The sequence below is a fragment of the Cetorhinus maximus genome, chromosome 29, assembly GCF_964194155.1.
Source record: "Cetorhinus maximus chromosome 29, sCetMax3.hap1.1, whole genome shotgun sequence".
NCBI lineage: Eukaryota > Metazoa > Chordata > Chondrichthyes > Lamniformes > Cetorhinidae > Cetorhinus > Cetorhinus maximus.
In genome coordinates, this window is record NC_135907.1 from 19749742 (window position 1) to 19768243 (window position 18502).

General features: G+C 46.5%; 1 protein-coding gene across 1 annotated transcript in view; it reads left to right on the forward strand.

The window, feature by feature from the left end:
• Nucleotides 1-17358, forward strand: part of LOC144669372 (vesicular glutamate transporter 1) — a 57189-nt gene extending 39831 nt beyond the window's left edge. The window contains exons 4-12 of the mRNA XM_078531753.1: nt 3257-3371; nt 4850-4937; nt 7819-7905; nt 9139-9281; nt 10839-10988; nt 12743-12875; nt 15054-15164; nt 15383-15510; nt 16882-17358. Of these exons, the coding sequence (XP_078387879.1) occupies nt 3257-3371; nt 4850-4937; nt 7819-7905; nt 9139-9281; nt 10839-10988; nt 12743-12875; nt 15054-15164; nt 15383-15510; nt 16882-17214 (1288 nt within the window). The 3' untranslated portion in view covers nt 17215-17358. The remainder of the gene's footprint in view (nt 1-3256; nt 3372-4849; nt 4938-7818; nt 7906-9138; nt 9282-10838; nt 10989-12742; nt 12876-15053; nt 15165-15382; nt 15511-16881) is intronic.
• Nucleotides 17359-18502: the final 1144 nt, after the last annotated feature.

The following is an 18502-nucleotide window of genomic DNA, read 5'->3' on the forward strand; positions in this document are numbered from 1 at the left end:
TTGCCTTTAAGTTTAATGCTGTAGTTTCTGACCCAAGTTTCTCCCCCTCAAACAGAATGTGAAATTCTATCATGTGATGATCACTCTTACCTAGAGGATCCTTTAAAATGAGATAATTAATTAACCCTGTCTCATTACACATCAGGGTCTAAAATAGCCTGTTCCCTGTTTCCAAAACACATTATTCTAAGAAACTGTCCTGAATACACTCTAACACATCCTTCAGGTTACTTTAGCCAATTTGGTTCATCCCAACTATATGAAAATTAAAATCTCCCGCAACTATTGTAGTGCCTTTCTTTCAAGACCCCATTATTTCTTGATTGATATTCTGTCCTACAGTGTAGCTACAGTTTTTTTAATTATTCATTTACAGGACATGGGCATCACTGGTCCATCCCTAAGTGTCCTTGAGGTGGTGGTGGTGAGCTGCCTTCTTGAACCGCTGCAGTATCTGTAGTGTAGGTACTCCCACAATGCTGTTAGGGAGGGAGTTCCAGGATTTTGGCCCAGCCTATAAACCACTGCCACGAGTGACTTTTTTCCTTTGCTATTTCTTATCTCCACCCAAACTGATTCTACGTCTTTACCCCCTGAACCAAGATCATTTCTCACAACTGTACTGATCTCACCCTTTATTAACAGAGCCACCCCACCTCCTCTTCCTCTGTCCTTCCAAAATGTCAAATACCATTGAATATTCAGGTCCCAGCCACGGTCACTTTGCAACCATGTCTCTGCAATGGCTTAATATGTCATACGCTTTTATTGCTATTTCCACTATAAATTCATGCACCTTGTTATGAATTCTGCATGTATTCAGATAGAGAGCCTTTAATTTTGTCTTTTTACCATTTTTCTCTACCTTGACCTTATGTGCTGGTGCACTGTTTTGTTTGTTTGCTCTGTCCCTTCCTGCCACACTCTGGTTATCATTTCCCATACCGCTACCCAGCACCATTGACTTGTCCTTTCTCTTTAACTTTCCAAATCTCCCCTCACGTGAACCCCTGTCCCCTACTACATCATTTAACACCCTCTCTAATCCAAAGATTCTACCCTTGTAGTTCTGCTTTTTAATTTAGTCCTTAGCTGCTCATACTCCCTCCATAGAATCTCTTTCTCAGTCCTACCTCTGGACCACAGCAACTGGATCCTTCCCCTCCCACTCCAAGTTCCTCTCCAGCCTGAAAAGATGTCTTTAACCCAGGCACTGGATAGGCAATGGAGCCTTTTGGGACTTGTGCTCTTGGCTGCAGAGAATAGTATCTATCCCCTGAACTATACTGTTCCCTACCACGACTACATTCATTTTTGCTCCTCCCAATTGAATGGCAACCGATACCATGATCAATTTGGTCATCCTCCCTGCAGTCCCTGCTCTCATCCACACAAGCTGCCAGAACCTCAAACCTGTTGGACAGTTGCAAGGGCTGAGGATCCTCCATTGCTGCCTTCTTGAACCCCATACCTGCCTCATTCATATTCACACCTTCCTGTTCCTGATCACAGACAATGAAGTACCTAGACTAAAGAGTGTGGGTAACTCTCCCCTCCCTGATGCATTGTAGTGTCTGAAACTTGGACTCCAGCTCATCAACGCTGAGCCAATGTTCCTCAAGCTACAGACACGTAATGTAGATGTGGTTCACCCTGGTGTCTGCGATTCCCACATACTACAGCTGCAACACATCACCTGCCCTGCCAACTTTATTGTATTTAATTTAACTAATTAGGTCTCAAGTTTAGAAATGTCACTCAGCAGTTGTTTTAGTTTAAACTAGTTAACCTATAAATTGAATGCAATATTTATATCTCTTCAGTACAGGTTCAAACTATTGCCCATGTTTTAGAAGGATAGCACTTTAAAAACTCATCAAACAATCACCTACCTCTTCACCTAATTAAAGCCAGCTTCTGGGAGGGGGGGGCGGGGGGTTGAAAAATAAAGATATTAAAAAGCAGCACCTCCTTGCCCCCAACACTGAATTTCCATTTATACCTTGGCATACTCAGATCTCACCACACTCTGTGCAATAGCAACACCTTTCTACTTTTATAAAGAGCTAATGACTCACACCCAAGTTACAACTGCTAAGTTAGCTTCCTGCTACAGTGATTAACACCTACTCACTTTCAGTTAATTGACAAATAACTGCCACTTCTAGGCAATTTCTGTTAACTAGACTCAATAACTAGATTGCAGCTTTAAAGTTCTAAATTAGAGTCTAACCATTAACCTAATTATAGCTTGATTTATTACTATTGCTCTTGTTAGATATAAAATAAAGTTCACTCTACACTGCCCCTTTCTTTGGTTTTGCAGTGACCCTAACTTAGGGGCTGAGTTTTATTTTATCCCTCATTTTGTTAATTTAGTTTATTTGGTTGGCTTTAAAAGAGCTACACTGCCCCATCAAATACTCCCAGGGCAGGTACGGGATGGGTTAGGTAAATAGTAAAACTCCCTCTGCATTGATCCATCAAATGCTCCCAGGTACAGCACGTGTTAGATACAGAAATACAGCACATATTAGATACAGTCTCCACTGTCCCGATAAAACACACCCAAGTCAGGTACAACGCAAGTTGTTAAGTGATGTTATGTCTCCTTACTTTGTTCCCTCAAAACTTCCAGATTCTAACCGGAAAGGATGGAGAAATGGTTAATATTTGTGTCATTAACTTACGTAGAGAGGAAAGCATGCCTGCAGCCCATCTGCTCAACACCCACCCACTCTCGGAGTTGCTTCCTCTAGTGCCTCTGTTGCTATCTAACTTGGTGATTCACGCTGCATACATCTGTTATTAATGAGTAGCAGATAACAGGGATCTCCCCTAAATAATCAGGGGTGTCCGGTACACAGTGATGGGAATGCCAACTGACACCTTTAGCGCGGCACATTCATACCGTGGAAGGTTATGCCCAACTAATTGTGGCTACCACAGCAAACCTGTCAGGCGTGCTAATGCCAGGGCTTCCCAGCCACAGGACGTCAGTGGGTAGCACCCTTGCCACTGAGTCTGTAGGTTGTGGGTTCAAGACCCACACCCAATTGCAAAAATCTAGCTTGTCCCTCCCACTGCAGTACTGAGGGAAACCGTGTCCTGCTGCACTTTTCAGTGTAATTGCTTTTTCCATGTCGTCGGCTTCCACTCGTTTTCGTAGTCGCTGCAACGTGAGTTTGTTCCGTCAAAGTTAAATCTCCTTTTTAAAAAATTACTTGAATCAACTTCCGTCTTGTCTTCTTCACAGAGTGTTTGGCTGGGCAATCGTGGCCACATCCTCACTGAATATGTTGATACCCTCAGCAGCCAGAGTCCATTTCAGCTGTGTCATATTAATCAGGATTCTACAAGGCCTGGTCGAGGTGAGTAGGCAAAATGATGTCGGAAAAGGGATGAGAAAAATCATTCACCTCCCTGGACCTCAACCTGTCTAAGAGCCTCATTTTCCCACTCAGCCCCCAACTACATTTTGAAATCCTCTAAAGTCTCTAATACCCTCGGTGCAAGATTATCCCAGGTTTGAGAACAGGGTTTGATAAGGCATGCCTGGAGGAGATGTTACCATTTCTGAGACTGTATAAAACTAGGAGCCATAAATGTAAGAAAATCACTCATTCATTAGAGAATTGAAGAGGAACTTCTTTATCAACAAAAGAGTGATGAGAATATGGAGCTCGCTGGAGTAATTAAGGTGGATAGCAAAGATGTATTTAAGGGAAGGCTACATAAATACATGACAGAGAAAGGACTGGAAGGTTATGTTGAGAGGGTGAGATGAAGTAAATAGAGTGGAAGGCAGCTCAAATGGAGCATAAACACCAGAAAGGACCTGTTCTACATAATTATATGTATTTTAATACTCCAGCCAAACATGCTGTTCCTGCATTTTGTCTCAGCTCTGAGCTGGGTTAACCAATTCCATGGCAACTGTGTTGAATGTCCGCATGCTAAGGTGCAGAAATCTCAGTCAGTATTCCTGCCCCTCGCTATCTTGGTTGACTCCTGCCTCGAGGACAGGGTTAGGCCTGTTGATATCTTCTGCAATCCAACAGGCTGCCAACCTACGCTCCAAGGTGAAGGATGGTCACTTGGCTGAGGATGCGAGCAACTCGGCAACTCTACCCACGAGGAACCCGGGAACCATGCTTTAGGAAGGACGTCAGGGTCTTGCAGAGGGGGATTTTCCAGAACTGAACCAGGCATGAGGGACTTCAGTCATGCGGAAAGACTAGAGGAGCTGGGATTGTTCTCCTCGGAGCAGTGAAGGTTAAGGGGATGCTCAAAATCATAAAGGATTTTGATAAGAGTAAATTGGGTGAAGCTATTTCCACTGGCAGGAGGGTTGGTAACTTGAGCACACATATTTGAGGTCATTGGCAAAAGAAGTCATTTTTTTTCATCAGCGAGTTGTTATGATCTGGAATGGGCTGTCTGAGAGGGATGTGGAAGCAGAGTCAGTAGTAACCTTCTAAAGGGAACTGGATAAATATCTGAAAAGAAATAGAAAATTTGCTGGGGAAAGAGCAGTGGAGTGGGACTAAATGAATAGCTGTTTCAAAGAGCTGGCGCAGGTACAATGGACCGAATGGGCTCTTTCTGTGATGTAAGGTTCTAGCGGTGATTTAACCAGCGCCTTCAGGAGAGTAGCGGTAACCTTAGGGTGTGGTGTGTCCAATTGAAATGAGTGATGCCCGTATTGTATATGGAACAGCTTGGGCCAATGACCTCGCACCTCACTTTCTGTGGCAAGATCATCTGTTAAACAGTGAATTAACTTTGATTGCCCTGAGCAAAGGCAAGGCCTCTAACCTGATATTTCCTTGTGTTTATTTGCCTGTAGGGGGTTACGTATCCTGCATGCCATGGAATCTGGAGCAAATGGGCACCTCCCTTGGAGCGAAGCCGGCTTGCTACTACCTCCTTCTGTGGTAATCGATCTCTTTAGGCCTGTCCGGGTTACCATTGCAACAGTTCATTTCACAGGGTGGTCAGGCAGAGGCCTGGCCGTCGTTTTGTGAATGGGTCACGGTGGGGGAGGGCAGGTGTTCCGTTCTCTCTGGGGTGCCCTGAATGCCTCCTTACCTTTGACCCCTGAAGTTCATCCCTACTTCCTGTTATGGAGCCAGGGATGGACATTGCCAGGACCCCCGGAATGTGATTCGCCCTTTCCCGAGATTTGTATTTCCCTGTACAGTATATTCCATCCCCTCCACCCCCCCACCCCCCCACCCCTCCACAACCTGTATTATTTCTCCTGTGCCTCATAAGAAGCACGTTTTACTCTAATGAGACCTCACTCCCTCCTTTTCCCAATTTTCCCCCTCAAGGCTCAGTACCAGCACTGAGGGAGTGCAGCACTGTCAGAGGCACCATCTTTCAAATGAGATGTGAAGCCATGGCCTCATCTGCCTTACCCATCAATCGAACGCTAGTTATGTACAAAATCAAGAGACTTCTGTCCCTCAGCAGCCTGACTTCAGTCACCATTGGCAACAGAACTGAAGCCACTGACTTTTATGCAGGAGAAGCAAGAAAAGGCCATTTGACCCAAACGGACTTAACCTCTTTTGGACAATCTGGCCATCCACTAACACCTTCCCATATTCCCCAATCCATTTGTTCTCTCTGTACCTCAATGGGTAGCAACTCTCGCTCTAAGCCAAAAGTCATGGGCTCTAAAGTACCGAGGGAATGCTGTGCTGTCAGCGGTACCATCTTTCAGCTGCCACATTAAACAGTCTACCCTCTCAAGTGGACATAAAAGATTCCTCGAGGCACTATTTTGAAGAAGAGCAGGGGAGTCTTCCTGGAATCTTGCCCAATATTTATCCCTCAACCAACATCATTTAAAAAAAAACTTGTGGGTGGGTAGCTCTGGCACCTCACCACCTTGCGTCCTAGAAAATGGCCCAGGGGTAGGATGGTGCCTGGAAACTGGCATGGCGACCAGCAGTGGGAATTTATGCACCTGGCCACCTCTATGCCCACCCCCATGAGGGTCTAAAGATTCAGCAACTCTCCAAGCTTCAGGATTTGAAAACGAGGACCGGATTTTCGCCAAGTCACAGCAACTCAGCAGGCCTTCAAAAATGCCAGGCAGGATCCAGAAGCGGAAATTCTACCCACACCCCACCCCCATCCCGTTCCAGCAGATCCCAGTTTTGACTGAATTACAGAGGCAGGAAACTGGGCCATTTAAAATTAGTGCTGATTTCCCACAGTCCCTATTTTCACTGTTCCAAGAGCCTTAACCTAATAGTGGGGGAAGCACAATTTTATGAAGGAGGCATAAATGCATATGAAGAGTGGATTTAAGGTCAGTGTAACTGTCGTGATCTGAAGTGATTTAAATTCCCAGCCCTTTAAAATTTGAGGGGAAAAAACTGCAGCTCTCACATTGAATAAGAAACACCTGCCGCTGGAGTGCATTGATTGACAGGCCGTCTGGTGGCCAATTGCCATCTTTTTTTGCAATTTCAATAGACTCCATTGTTCACATTTCCCAAGTTTTTTTAAATCGTAGCTGAGCCCATTATGAATGCTTGGTTGAGTTTCAAAATTTCCAGAACCACTTATCTCAGCAGGGGGCTGAGTTCACATTTTGATTGGCAGTTTTAAGAAGTGGTTAAGAGATTAGCTATCTTTGATGTGGTCAGTGAAATAGATGTTTGTTTGTTTATGCAACAGATTGACTACTTGAGGTGATTTACATTTTTGAATGGGCTTCATGAATTTGAGTTTTTTGCAGCATCACATGTGTTTGAGTGAGATCTCTGTTAGGTTGTTAGATTTTCTTTCACCTCTACAAGGCTCCTGAGGTCTGCCCATAGTAGATACTGGACGAGTGCCTTTGGAGGATACATGGAGGGGGGCATGGACAGGGTATGGGTGTAATGGGGGCATGGAGGTGGCATGGGGGACATAAGGGACATGAGGCTATGAGGGGGCATGGTGGGTGGGTGAGGGGGTGAGGGGGTGAGGAGGTGTGAGGAGTGAGGGCTGAAGGACGTAACGGCCTTTAATACAACTGGGCTGAAGGTCCAGAGAACTGAGGTGGGCCTTCTAAGCAGCCCAACTCAGCACTCGCCAGCTCCTGTGGCCTCCTCCAGAGGCAGCAGACCTGACTCCATCCCCGCCTCCCCAGAATGAAAATATGGTGGGCAGCAGCTCTTTTAAGTGAGACGGGCTTGCTGGGTTGGGAAATTTCCTGGCTCGATATTCCTGCCTTGTCAGCAAAAATCTGGCCCTTAATCTCCAAGACACTGTTACAAGCAACCAGAACAAATGTCATAAGGTGTTAAATAAGATGGCACATTTATTTCATTTTTCTCCAACACTTCTGTTTATTATTTATAAGAACAGTGGAGATGAGGAAAATAGGCTGTTTAACTAATAGGCAAAAAAAAAAATCGCTCAGTCACGTTTTTTTCCCTTTCCAAATGGAGTGGAAAGGTGGGGTCGCCATGATGATTGACATATTTAGCGACCAATGGCAGGAGAGTGTGGGCTCGGCAATTAGTGGTGGGGTGGGGTGGGGGAGTGGGGGTCATGTGATGAAATCTCAAGGAACATGTTCAACCAAAGTTGGCAACCCTATACTGAGAACAATAGATTTTTATTGGGTTTTTGTATCAATCGAGATGTAGCAAAGGTGGTTAAATGGAGCTGAGGGATAGATCGGCCATGATCTAATTAAATGGCAGAAAAGGTTTATGGGGCTGAATGGCCTCCTCCTGACCCTAATGTTCCACTACTTAATAATGTCCCACCTCAGCTGTATTTTGGTGATGTGCACACTTTCTTTTACAGGTTCCTATGCAGGGGCAGTGGTAGCAATGCCTCTCGCGGGGATCCTCGTCCAGTACTCAGGGTGGTCCTCAGTCTTCTATGTCTATGGTATGTACTGGGGGAAAGTATGGGGTCAACTTTCAGCTTAGCTTGATGAGTATAATTGTTTGCACTTGTGTTAGAGTCCAAAAACCGACAGCGCACACAGTGTAGAAGGGAATGACTCACTCCTATCTGGTGCTGTATAGCCATGTGTGTGTCTCAGTGTCTGCTGCTGTACAAGTACAGCACACGCAGGGTTAAAGGGAATGATGTACTACCATCTGCTCCTATATGGCTGTATGTGCCTCAGTGTTGGCTCCTGTGGACGTGCAATAGACAGCATTTTTTTCAAAAAAATTGCTTTATGCATTTACGTCCTAAAGGGCTTCACAGGAGCATCAGAAAATGAAATATGATACCCAGCCCCATAAAGAGATATTAGGCCAGGTGACCAAAGGCTTGGCCAAAGATGAAGGTGTTAAGGAGCCTCTTCAAGGAGGAGGGAGAGAGATAGAGAGGCAGAGAGGGAGCTTAAGGGCAATCTAACTGAAGGCACAGCAAACAGTGGGGCAGCGATTGAGATCGGGGATGTTCAAGCGGCCAGAACGAGAGGAGTGAAGATGTTCTATTGTTCGTAAAAGGCTAGGAACTAATTGTTATGTGAATATACATTCAGAGGTGGCGCAGTACTGTCGCACTGCAGCCATGTGCCAAGTAACAATGTACCAGTCTATCAGTCTACCAACACGTGGAGAGCAGTAAGAAATGCACTCAGTGAAGCTCCTGCATTTTGAGTCTAAAGTGCGATTATTTCTAAACTTACGGGAACCAAAAGGCAAAACAGGAGGTATGTTGGATGGTTGCAGGCTGAAGGAGATTACAGAGAGAGGGAAGAGTGAACGATTTGAAAACAAGGATGAGGGTAGGGGCCATTGAAATAGATCCATTTTGTTCCCAATGATGTTTGTATATCTCATTGCTGAATGCCCCTAGGCTGAGCGAGCAGTGAGAGAAGGGAATGTGGTGGATGGGAGGAAAAGCTTGGTTATGATTCCCAACCGTCATCCCAATGGTTTTTTGCTACAAAGTGCATGTGCGGACATTGAGTATAGAACTGGACAACGGTTTGATTCTCCTCCCTTAGTAGAAAGACCCAACAACAAAAGCGTGAGGAATGGCCAGTTCACTGCCACCCCTGTTGTAGCCTGTCCCAGCCCAAGGCAGCACATGAGGGGGTGGAGAGGCTGGAAGCTAGAAATCTATTGATATCTAAGAGGTCTCATTTTTCTTCTCTGGTAGGGAGCTTTGGCATGGTGTGGTACATATTTTGGCTGCTGGTGTCTTACGAGAGCCCTGCCAAACACCCCACCATTTCTGATGAAGAGAAGACCTACATTGAGGAATCTATTGGAGAAGGCGCCAATCTTATGAACCCTCTGATAGTGAGTGTTGCTTTTTTTCTACCCGTTTGTATTGAGCAGAAGCCAAAGGTCAAAGGGTAACGGGGATAGATGTGGACAACTTGGGTGTTGCCCTCCCTCTTTGCCACCCACCTCCCCACCTTCCCCACGCCCACCTTACCCCAGTGTCAGACCTGGCTCAGTTGCCTCTGAATCACAAGGTTGTAGGTTTGAATCCCACTCCAGGACCATAGCACAAAAATCAAGGTGGACACTCCATTGTAGTACTGAGGGGGTGCTGCATTGTCAGAGGTGCTGTCTTTCAGATGAGGTGAGATGAGGTCCCCATGTTCCATCTCAGATAGACATAAATGATCCCTGGCACCATTGTAAAGAAGAGATGGTGAGTTCTCCCCAGTATTCTAGCTAATATTTATCCCTCAATCAACATCACTAAAGCAGATTATCTGGTCTTTATCACATTGCTGTTTGTGGGAGCTTGCTGTGTGCAAATTGGCTACCATGTTTCCTACATTACAATAGTGACTACAATTCAAAGTACTTCATCGGCTGTGAAGCACTTTGTGACATCTGGTGGTTGTGAAAAGTGCTATATAAATGTAAGCCTTTCCCTTTTTTTGCCCGTGAATGTACAGTGGCAGAGGAAGCTCCTTCAAGTAGGCCACATGCTGCGGAAGACTAGTTCACATTGCGAAGGAATCCCAAACTAAATAAATATTTGTTAATATTAACATTTTAAACTTTGCAAATTTACCATGGGCAGTAGATGAAGGTAAATATTTTACATAGAAGATTGCAATGGCTTTGAGAGATTTCAGAATTTCGCTCCATGGTGCCGAATAGTGGCCAAAGCCTGCAATTACATTGTGACAGTTTACATAGAAAAAACATGTGAGAAAAAAAATTGAAGAATCAGTGAGAAAAGCCATGCGAGAATACATTTGAGGAAAGAAAACTGAGAATAAATTTGCAGGGCCATGGGGAAAGAGCATGGGAATGGAGCAAATTTTTTGTTATATTTGCTTATTAGATGTGGGTGCCACTGGCTAGGCCAGCATTTATTGTCCATCCCTAATTGGCCTTGTTCACAGGACATTGAAGTGTCAACCTCGCTGGTGTGGGTCTGGAGTCACATGTAGGCCAGACCAGGTAGGGATGGCAGATTTCCTTCCCTAAAGGACATTAGTGACCAGATGGGTTTTTAATGACAATCAGCAATGGTTTCATGGTCATCATCAGACTTTTAATGCCAGGTTTTTATTGAATTCAAATTTCATCATCTGCCATGGATGGGATTCGAACCCCGGTCCCCAGAGCATTACCCTAGGTCTCTGGAACACTAGACCACTGACAATACTACTATGCCACCACCTTTCAAAACACTAGCACAGGCACAGGCCAAATAGCCTCCTTCCGCACTGCAGTTGATTCTATGATTGTGTAACTCGAGGAATTTGTTACAGGGCATCATGTCACCACCCTACGGATTATTCACAGTTTGTGAGAGGGGTGGGCTTGGATTGAGGGGTGAGTAACTTTGACTCCATGCTCCATGCTTTTTTGTGCGTTCCTTGACAGAAATTCAAGGCCCCCTGGCGCAAGTTTTTCACCTCGATGCCTGTTTACGCCATCGTCGTGGCCAACTTCTGCCGTAGTTGGACTTTCTACCTGCTGTTGATCAGCCAGCCGGCCTACTTTGAGGAGGTGTTCGGGTTCGAGATCAGCAAGGTACCGAATTTGTCCTTTTAATGTGAATATCTGTATTAAAACAAAAAGCTTGTTTCTCTGCAATTTTCTTCAAAAATGCATATTTGGGATTGTCCCCCTCCTCTTTTTGTGAAATGCACCTTCTCTCCCAGTCGAGGGAGGTGGTCGGAGCAGGAAAACCACCTCACCTGCTCTGCAAACTGACTTATCGTTCGTTGAGAGACTCCCTCCCCTGTCTAGGGCCTTGGTTAAAATTGCAACCGGGCCCCAGTAACGACATTGGAACCCAAACTGCATATTTAAGGCTGGACCCCCACCCTGCTCACTTTCCAACTGGCCCACACTTAGATTATTGAGCACAGTCCTGGCATCCTACAAGCCTATACAAAAAAAAGGATGTAAAGGTACGACAGAAGGTGCCATACGAGTTTTACTGGGTTGGTACTAGAACTAAGCGGACATGATAATCAGGAAAGACTGATCAGACTGGGGTTCCTGATAGAGGTTGTTCAGGTTATAAAATGGTTCGATGGGGTAGACGTGCAGAAGATGTTCCCGCACGTGGGAGTGACCGGAACTAGGGAACCATATATGTAAGATAGTCACCAATAAGTCCAGTTGGAAATTCAGGAGAAACTTCTTTAGCGAGAGGTGGGCTAGAATGTGGAATTTCTATACACGGTGTGGTTGAGGTGAATAATTTAAGGGGAAGCTGGATAAACACAAGAGGGAGAAAGGAACAGGAGGATATGCCAATAGGGTGAGATGAAGCAGAGTGGGAGGAGGCTTGTGTGGAGCATAAGCAAGGGCAGATCGGCCAAATGGCCTGTTCCTGTGCTGTAAACTCAAAACAATTCTATGAGCAGAATTGGCGGGCCCGGGATCAGCCACGAAACAGACCACCGCCCGCCATCGGGCTTCGTCCGCGTTGATTGGCCAGCCAGCGTGAAACGTGCGCTGGGAGCCTCAGTGCTGCCGGTTTGGGGCGGGAGGAGTGCGAGCGCTGAACAACCCCCTGAAGGCACAGAGCAGCCTCAGGGAGCTGACGGATTTTAAATACAGAAATAAACTTTTAAACATATGAGATAAACGTGTCCCCACATGTGACTCAGTCACGTGGAGAGGGACATGTGAAAAAGGATGTTTAAAAAATGTTATTTTTTTTTTACTAAGCGCTGGGAACATTCCGCCCATGGATGAGGTTTTGTTAAAAGTGCAGAGGCCGCCTGACCCATGTGCCAACCTGACAACCAAACGGTTGAGCGGGCAGCAAAAAAATGCAGCTTAATTAATTACTCAAGGGCCTTAATAGGCCTCTTAACTGTCGGCGGGTGCGCGGCCACCTCTCACGCCCACCTGCCGACCAAAAGATGGCAAGAGTGCACGATGACATCGAGACACTCACCCAACGCCGTCGCGCCAACTATCTCAGTCCCATTCAGGTCGGGCACATGCCCGCCCTCGGGACGAAACATTCTGCCCCATATGATGTAAAATCGCTGGGTCACTGAGTCAGCTCAGCTGGGTAGACAATTGCCCTGACAGGTAGCAGAAAGTGGGCAATAGAACTGAAATCAGGCATGGGGTGAGGGGGGTCATCAAGCAGCCGAAGCCATTTGCCCATTTAGCAGGAAAGCCTGAGAGGAATTTCTACTGCAGCATGTTTGTGAGGCCGGTTAGGGCACTGCTGGTATCCAGGAACAAAGAATTGACAGTACATAGGCCAAAGTGCATTTCACATTGTTAATTCCATGTTCAACTTCCTCTCAACGCAGGTAGGCTTGTTGTCTGCTCTCCCCCACCTCGTCATGACGATCATCGTGCCCATTGGTGGACAGTTAGCGGACCACCTCAGAGCCAAGAACCTCATGTCCACCACCAACGTCAGGAAGATGATGAACTGTGGAGGTGTGTTTTTGCAGGGCAGTCCAACAGTGAACTTCTGTACGTTAGTGCCCTCAACTGTAACAGGAACTCCTAGTCACGCACAATGCCCGAACTTGTGCCAGTGTGCTACGTCCTCACCCATGCCTAGGCTCAACTATTCCAGTGCTCCCATGGCTTGGTCTCTAACTTTGCAGCTTCCATTACACTGAAGCTCACCAAAAACTCTGCTGCCCATATCCTAATGTGAGGTTCCTCCATCACCCTACATTTCCTCTGATGACATTCCTGTGAAGCATCTTGGGATGTTTTACTACGTTAAGGGTGCTATATAAATGCAGGTTGTTGTTGATGAATTTGATATCCATCTTACTAATTTGCCTGGAAATTTCTGGACCAGCTTCCACCATGACCACAGATTGACCCTTCTCCCTTATTTCTCACTTTAACCTAAGATGTGAGCAAATTAGGGAAGTCTTGTGGCGCAGTGGGTAGCATTCCTGCCTTTGAGCTCTGGGTTCAAATCCCACTCCAGGGCTTGTTGGCCATGAATGGAGCATTCATGGCATGGCCAAATGGGTCGATAATCAGCCTGCTAATCCTTCCGTTGTGCCCATGGCAGATGGTCAGCCATACCTGATGTTGAGTGGTAACCCTCAAGCTATAACCACTTGTCTCACTCTAACAAAGAGATAGATGCCTATTGCCCCTTGCAGACTGTGGCTAAGTACAGATGGATGTTCCTCAACAGCCTTTAGACATTCTTCCTGACAGAACCAAGTGCCTCCTAACTCCTAGGCACACTCAGCAGGAAGAATACAAAAAGACCATTTGGCCCAACAAGCTTCACCCTCTAATGTTGACACAAAAATGGCTTCCGACGTGTTTGAGAACCGCACTTAGTGCAAATCTGGGACGATTCCGCCCTATGTCGTCTCTGCATCTTTCCACCACCACACCCCATCCGAACGCCACCGAGTTTAAATGCCTTCTCAGATGCAGCATTGAGATCAGAAACTCAAGCCCATTCTGTGGCATACCCCTCTAATTTTATTAGAGGGATTATCTGACGAGCATTTTGTTTGGAAAAGTTCCACAGTAGGGGGTCCCTGAAATTTAGATGTGCGAAGGTTGACATCAAAATGTTGACCCAGTTTGTATGCCGTTCCTTTGCCTTCCATTTTAATACAGGCATTAAGCTGATCCTAAGGGAGCTAAATAGTGTGGGACGGTGGAGTTGAGGTAGGAGGTCAGCCATGATTGTATTGAATAGGAAGCTGGCTCAAAGGGCTGAATGGCCTACTCCTTCTTCTGTTTCTTATGCTCTTTTGGATGATCTGGCCGTCTGCTGACTTCCTACACATGAACCAGTTCATTTGCTCTCCCTGCGCTCTCGCAGAACGTTGTGGGTTCGAGTCCCACTCCAGAGACTTGAGCACAAAATCTAGGCTTAAACCAAGTCCCCATCTCAAGTGGGCCCTATGTCCCATTGCATTATCTCAAACAAGAGTTAGGGAGTCCCCCCACCCCACCCCCCCCCCCCCCCCCCCCCCCCAGCCCAGTGCACTGGCCAACATTTATCACTCAACCAAAAACAAATTATCCCGCTATTATCACATTGCTGTTTGCGGGAGCTTGCTATGCATAAACTGGCTGCTGCATTTCCTACATTACAACAGTGACGACACTTCAGAAGTATTTAATTGGCTTTAAAGTGCTTTGGAACACCCAAGGTCATGAAAGGCGCTATATAAAGGTAATAATTTCTTATTTCTAAAAAAAAAATGACCCAATTATATCTTATACCTACCATTTACACTATCCACTTTAATTAAGAGAGATACTTTGAAATCTATCAGTAGAATTCATTGTGGGGGGGCATGGGTGGTCCCTGACTTCTGTAGATAAGATAAATTCCTGATGGGTACATCCAATCCTTTGCAGTGACAACTCTGAGAATGGATCCTTCGGGACCCCAAGCTCTGGAATTCTCCCTCTAATTCTCTAATCTGGTCACCTGCCCTAATATCTCCTCATGTGTCCGGGCATCAACTCTTTGTTTGATAATGCTCCTGTGAGGCCTCTTGGGATGTTTGAACTGCGTTAACGGTGCTATATAAACGCAAGTTGTTGTATGAAATCTTCACTGTTCAAGGTAATCCCCTCATTCTGCTCTGTTCCTCTTCCTTCCTCGTATCTCAGGTTTTGGTATGGAAGCCACCTTTCTGCTGGTGGTGGGCTTCTCTCACACTAAAGGTGTGGCGATCTCGTTCCTCGTCCTAGCTGTCGGCTTCAGTGGATTCGCAATCTCAGGTGATTCATGCTTTCATCCCTGCTTTCTGCAATTTCATCATGCGGTGTTAGGAAACCAGCATCAGCCATTAGCATAAATGCGATTGTATTATCATATATTATCATATGTTAGCATGTGTTGTTTGGCTCACAATTTAGCATCGCACAGATGGGGACATGACTCGACTTAATCCATCCCATCCCATCTTTCACTTCTGTTTGTTTTTTTTGGGCTTTAGGCTTCAACGTTAACCACCTGGACATCGCCCCACGTTATGCCAGTATCCTGATGGGGCTGTCCAACGGAGTTGGGACTTTATCCGGGATGGTGTGCCCTCTAATTGTGGGGGCCATGACAAAGCACAAGGTGAGAAACCATAAACAAAATGCCCATAGCTTCGAATCTGAGAGTTAAGGAACCCAACACTCAAATCCATGCAACTTCGAGCATGAAACATTGGAATATGCATGATCAAAATGCGTTTGGAGGTCCCTGAGGATGTGTTAGTTATTGATATTTTTCCAACTGTTCAGTAGCTTTGCTGAGGTTTTGATTTTTATATTCTTTTTTAACCCTTCCTCAAAGGGGTGGCTTTAAAGATATTCTGCTACCCACCCCCAACCCCTCCCCCGCCCAACACTGCTCCGAAGCTAGAAGGTAGAGCCGACAGATATTTAGGATTGCCAACTGTGACTAAATGTATTCCTGGGGGTCTCTTGCCCCCACACTCCAGCCATTAGTCGGCCAACACATCCATCCTTGTGACGCACTGCCTTCCTATGCCAATTGGTAAGCGAAATGACTGATTACCCAATTGGATGATGACTGACTGTCAGCCAAACAGCCTTTTTTTCCCCCATTTTCAATATTTTTATATCTGGTAAAGAGATATGTTCAAAGAAAATTGAAAAAAAAAGTATTTTTTAATGCCCCAATGATTTTTCTCCAGGGGGTTGCACACAGCAGTGTCCTGGAGACTGATTTCCAATTCCTGGAGGCTTCAGGCTCAATCCTGGAGGGTTGGCGACCCTGCTATGGTGCGGGGTGAATGGTGCGAGGAACACGAGAATTAGGAGCAGGGGTAGACCACTCAGCCCAGTGAGCCTGCCCTGCCATTGGATAAAAGCGTGGCTGATCTGACTGTGGCCTCGATTGTAGGAAACTGAGCAACAACCGTTAAATCAGGCACTGCGAGTGCGCGATTTAAATATAAGTTAAATAACGTTTATAGAGCACTTCACCACTCCACAGAAAAACACCCTGATATCCATCAGTGTAAAAAGAACAGGCAGTGGCCGATGGGCACCTTGTTGGTTTTGCTTCCCCCCACCCACACTCCCCACCCGCACCCCCCCCACCCCCACCACACTTCCCCCCCCACCCACATTTATCTACCGACTGAAAGCAAAATACTGAAAACGCTGAAAGATCTGAAATAAAAACAGAAAGTGCTGGAAAATCTCAGCAGGCCTGGGAGCATCTGTGGAGAGAGAGTTTCAAAGAAGATTCATGCTGGTCGTGAAACGTCAACTCTGTTTCTCTCTCCGCAGATGCTGCCAGATCTTTTGGATATTTCCAGCACTTTTGGTTTTCATTTTTATCTTTTTAACCCCTGGTGATCTTCTCCCGTCTATTGTTTGACGGAGTTAAGATCTTGGCTTTTGTTTACAGTATTCGTATCCTCTCTGAGACTCCTCTAACAAGCTGTTGTGTTTATTTTTTAAAATGCCCACCAAGACGCGAGAAGAATGGCAGTATGTCTTCCTGATCGCCTCCCTGGTTCACTATGCGGGCGTCATATTCTATGGCATCTTCGCCTCCGGAGAGAAGCAGCCCTGGGCAGAGCCCGAGGAGCTCAATGACGAGAAGTGCGGCTTCATATACGAGGACGAGCTCGCAAACGAGGTCGAGGACGCCGGCCATGGCTACAGCAGCTATGGGGCCACCGAGACGACCAACGTCACCAATGGCGGCTGGGCCAATGAGTGGGACAAGAAGGAGGAATTCATCCAAGAGCAGGGGAAGGATCCATACATGTACGGCAGCGCGCAAGACAGGGACTTATCCTGAGCGTGGAGCCAGAGCTGGGGGGGAGGTGGGGGGGGGTGAAAAGCACAGCTCACACAACACCAACACGATAAAATAAAGCTCGACAGGAACCAAGTCTTGTGGAGAGAGCAATGTAGAATCTAATGTACATAAGTAACCAGTTCTTTCAAGGACAACTTCACCTTACTTTCCATCCCAAGCAAGGCGGAAGTCCTTCATTCTAGTGACGTTCAGTACGTGTAATATATATGTGTGTGTGTGTGTGTGTGCGTGCGTGTGTGTGTGTGTGTGTGCGTGTGAGTGTGTGTGTGTGTGTGTGTGTGTACAGTCGGAAAAGGCTGCTAACATGAGAAATTGTGCGTGGTGCCCTTATTAGTGTGTTGGGCCACTTTGAGCTAAAAACCATTTTTGTCTTTCTTCATCAGGGCTGTGGCCAGGAAGTGATAATGCATCCTTTCCTGCTGTAACCATTTTGTCCCCCCACATTTTTATGTTTCGTTCTCTATTTTATTTGGTGGGGTGTGGTTTGGAGGGGGGGCGGTGGGGGGCGAAAAGGGATTCCTCATTGCAAAGTGCAAATGGAAAGAGGCAGGCTGGTTGTGGGTGGGGAGGTTGGGGAGGGGGAGGGGGGCGGGGGTGCCCAATAGTTTGAACGGTTGGAAAATCTAAACCTATCCCTACCACCCCCCTCCCGATCTACCCCATACCACCAAAGACGCTCCCTCTCCAGGCATCAGGGCAGGTTTTGAGGCAGAGTCCAAGGTTTCCTTTGGCCTCTTAAACTCGATGAGATACAATAGCAGGTGATGTCCCCCACAAGGCAAACTAGGCACTCCATGGGGTGCAACTTTCAGGTTGCACCTGTCGTCTCTGAGGGCCGGGGGGGAGCCTCTTTTTTTTTTAAATTCATGTTCGTTCAAGGGATGCGAGCATTGCTGGCAAGGCCGGAAGTTATTGCCCATCCCTCGTTGCTCTTTAAGAGGTTGATGGGCTGCCTTCTTGAACCACTGCAGTCAGGCAGTGTAAGTGTACCCAGAGTGCTGTTAGGGAGGGAGTTCCAGGATTTTGATCCAGCGATTTTCCATCAATCAAAGCGAACAGTTGGGAAAGCCGCAAACCGGGAGTGGAGAGCTTAGCAATACTGCACTGGCGGGGAACTCCGAGGAGCGGAGCTGTGGAAATTTTGCACTCCCTGGCACCCTCCGTCCACCCTCTGCGCCCCCCTCTCACTGCCTGCCCTAACCTCCCCTCACCCACCCTCCACCACCAAGAGCAAGGAAGGCCCCATGCTAAGGGGGTAGTTTGATCC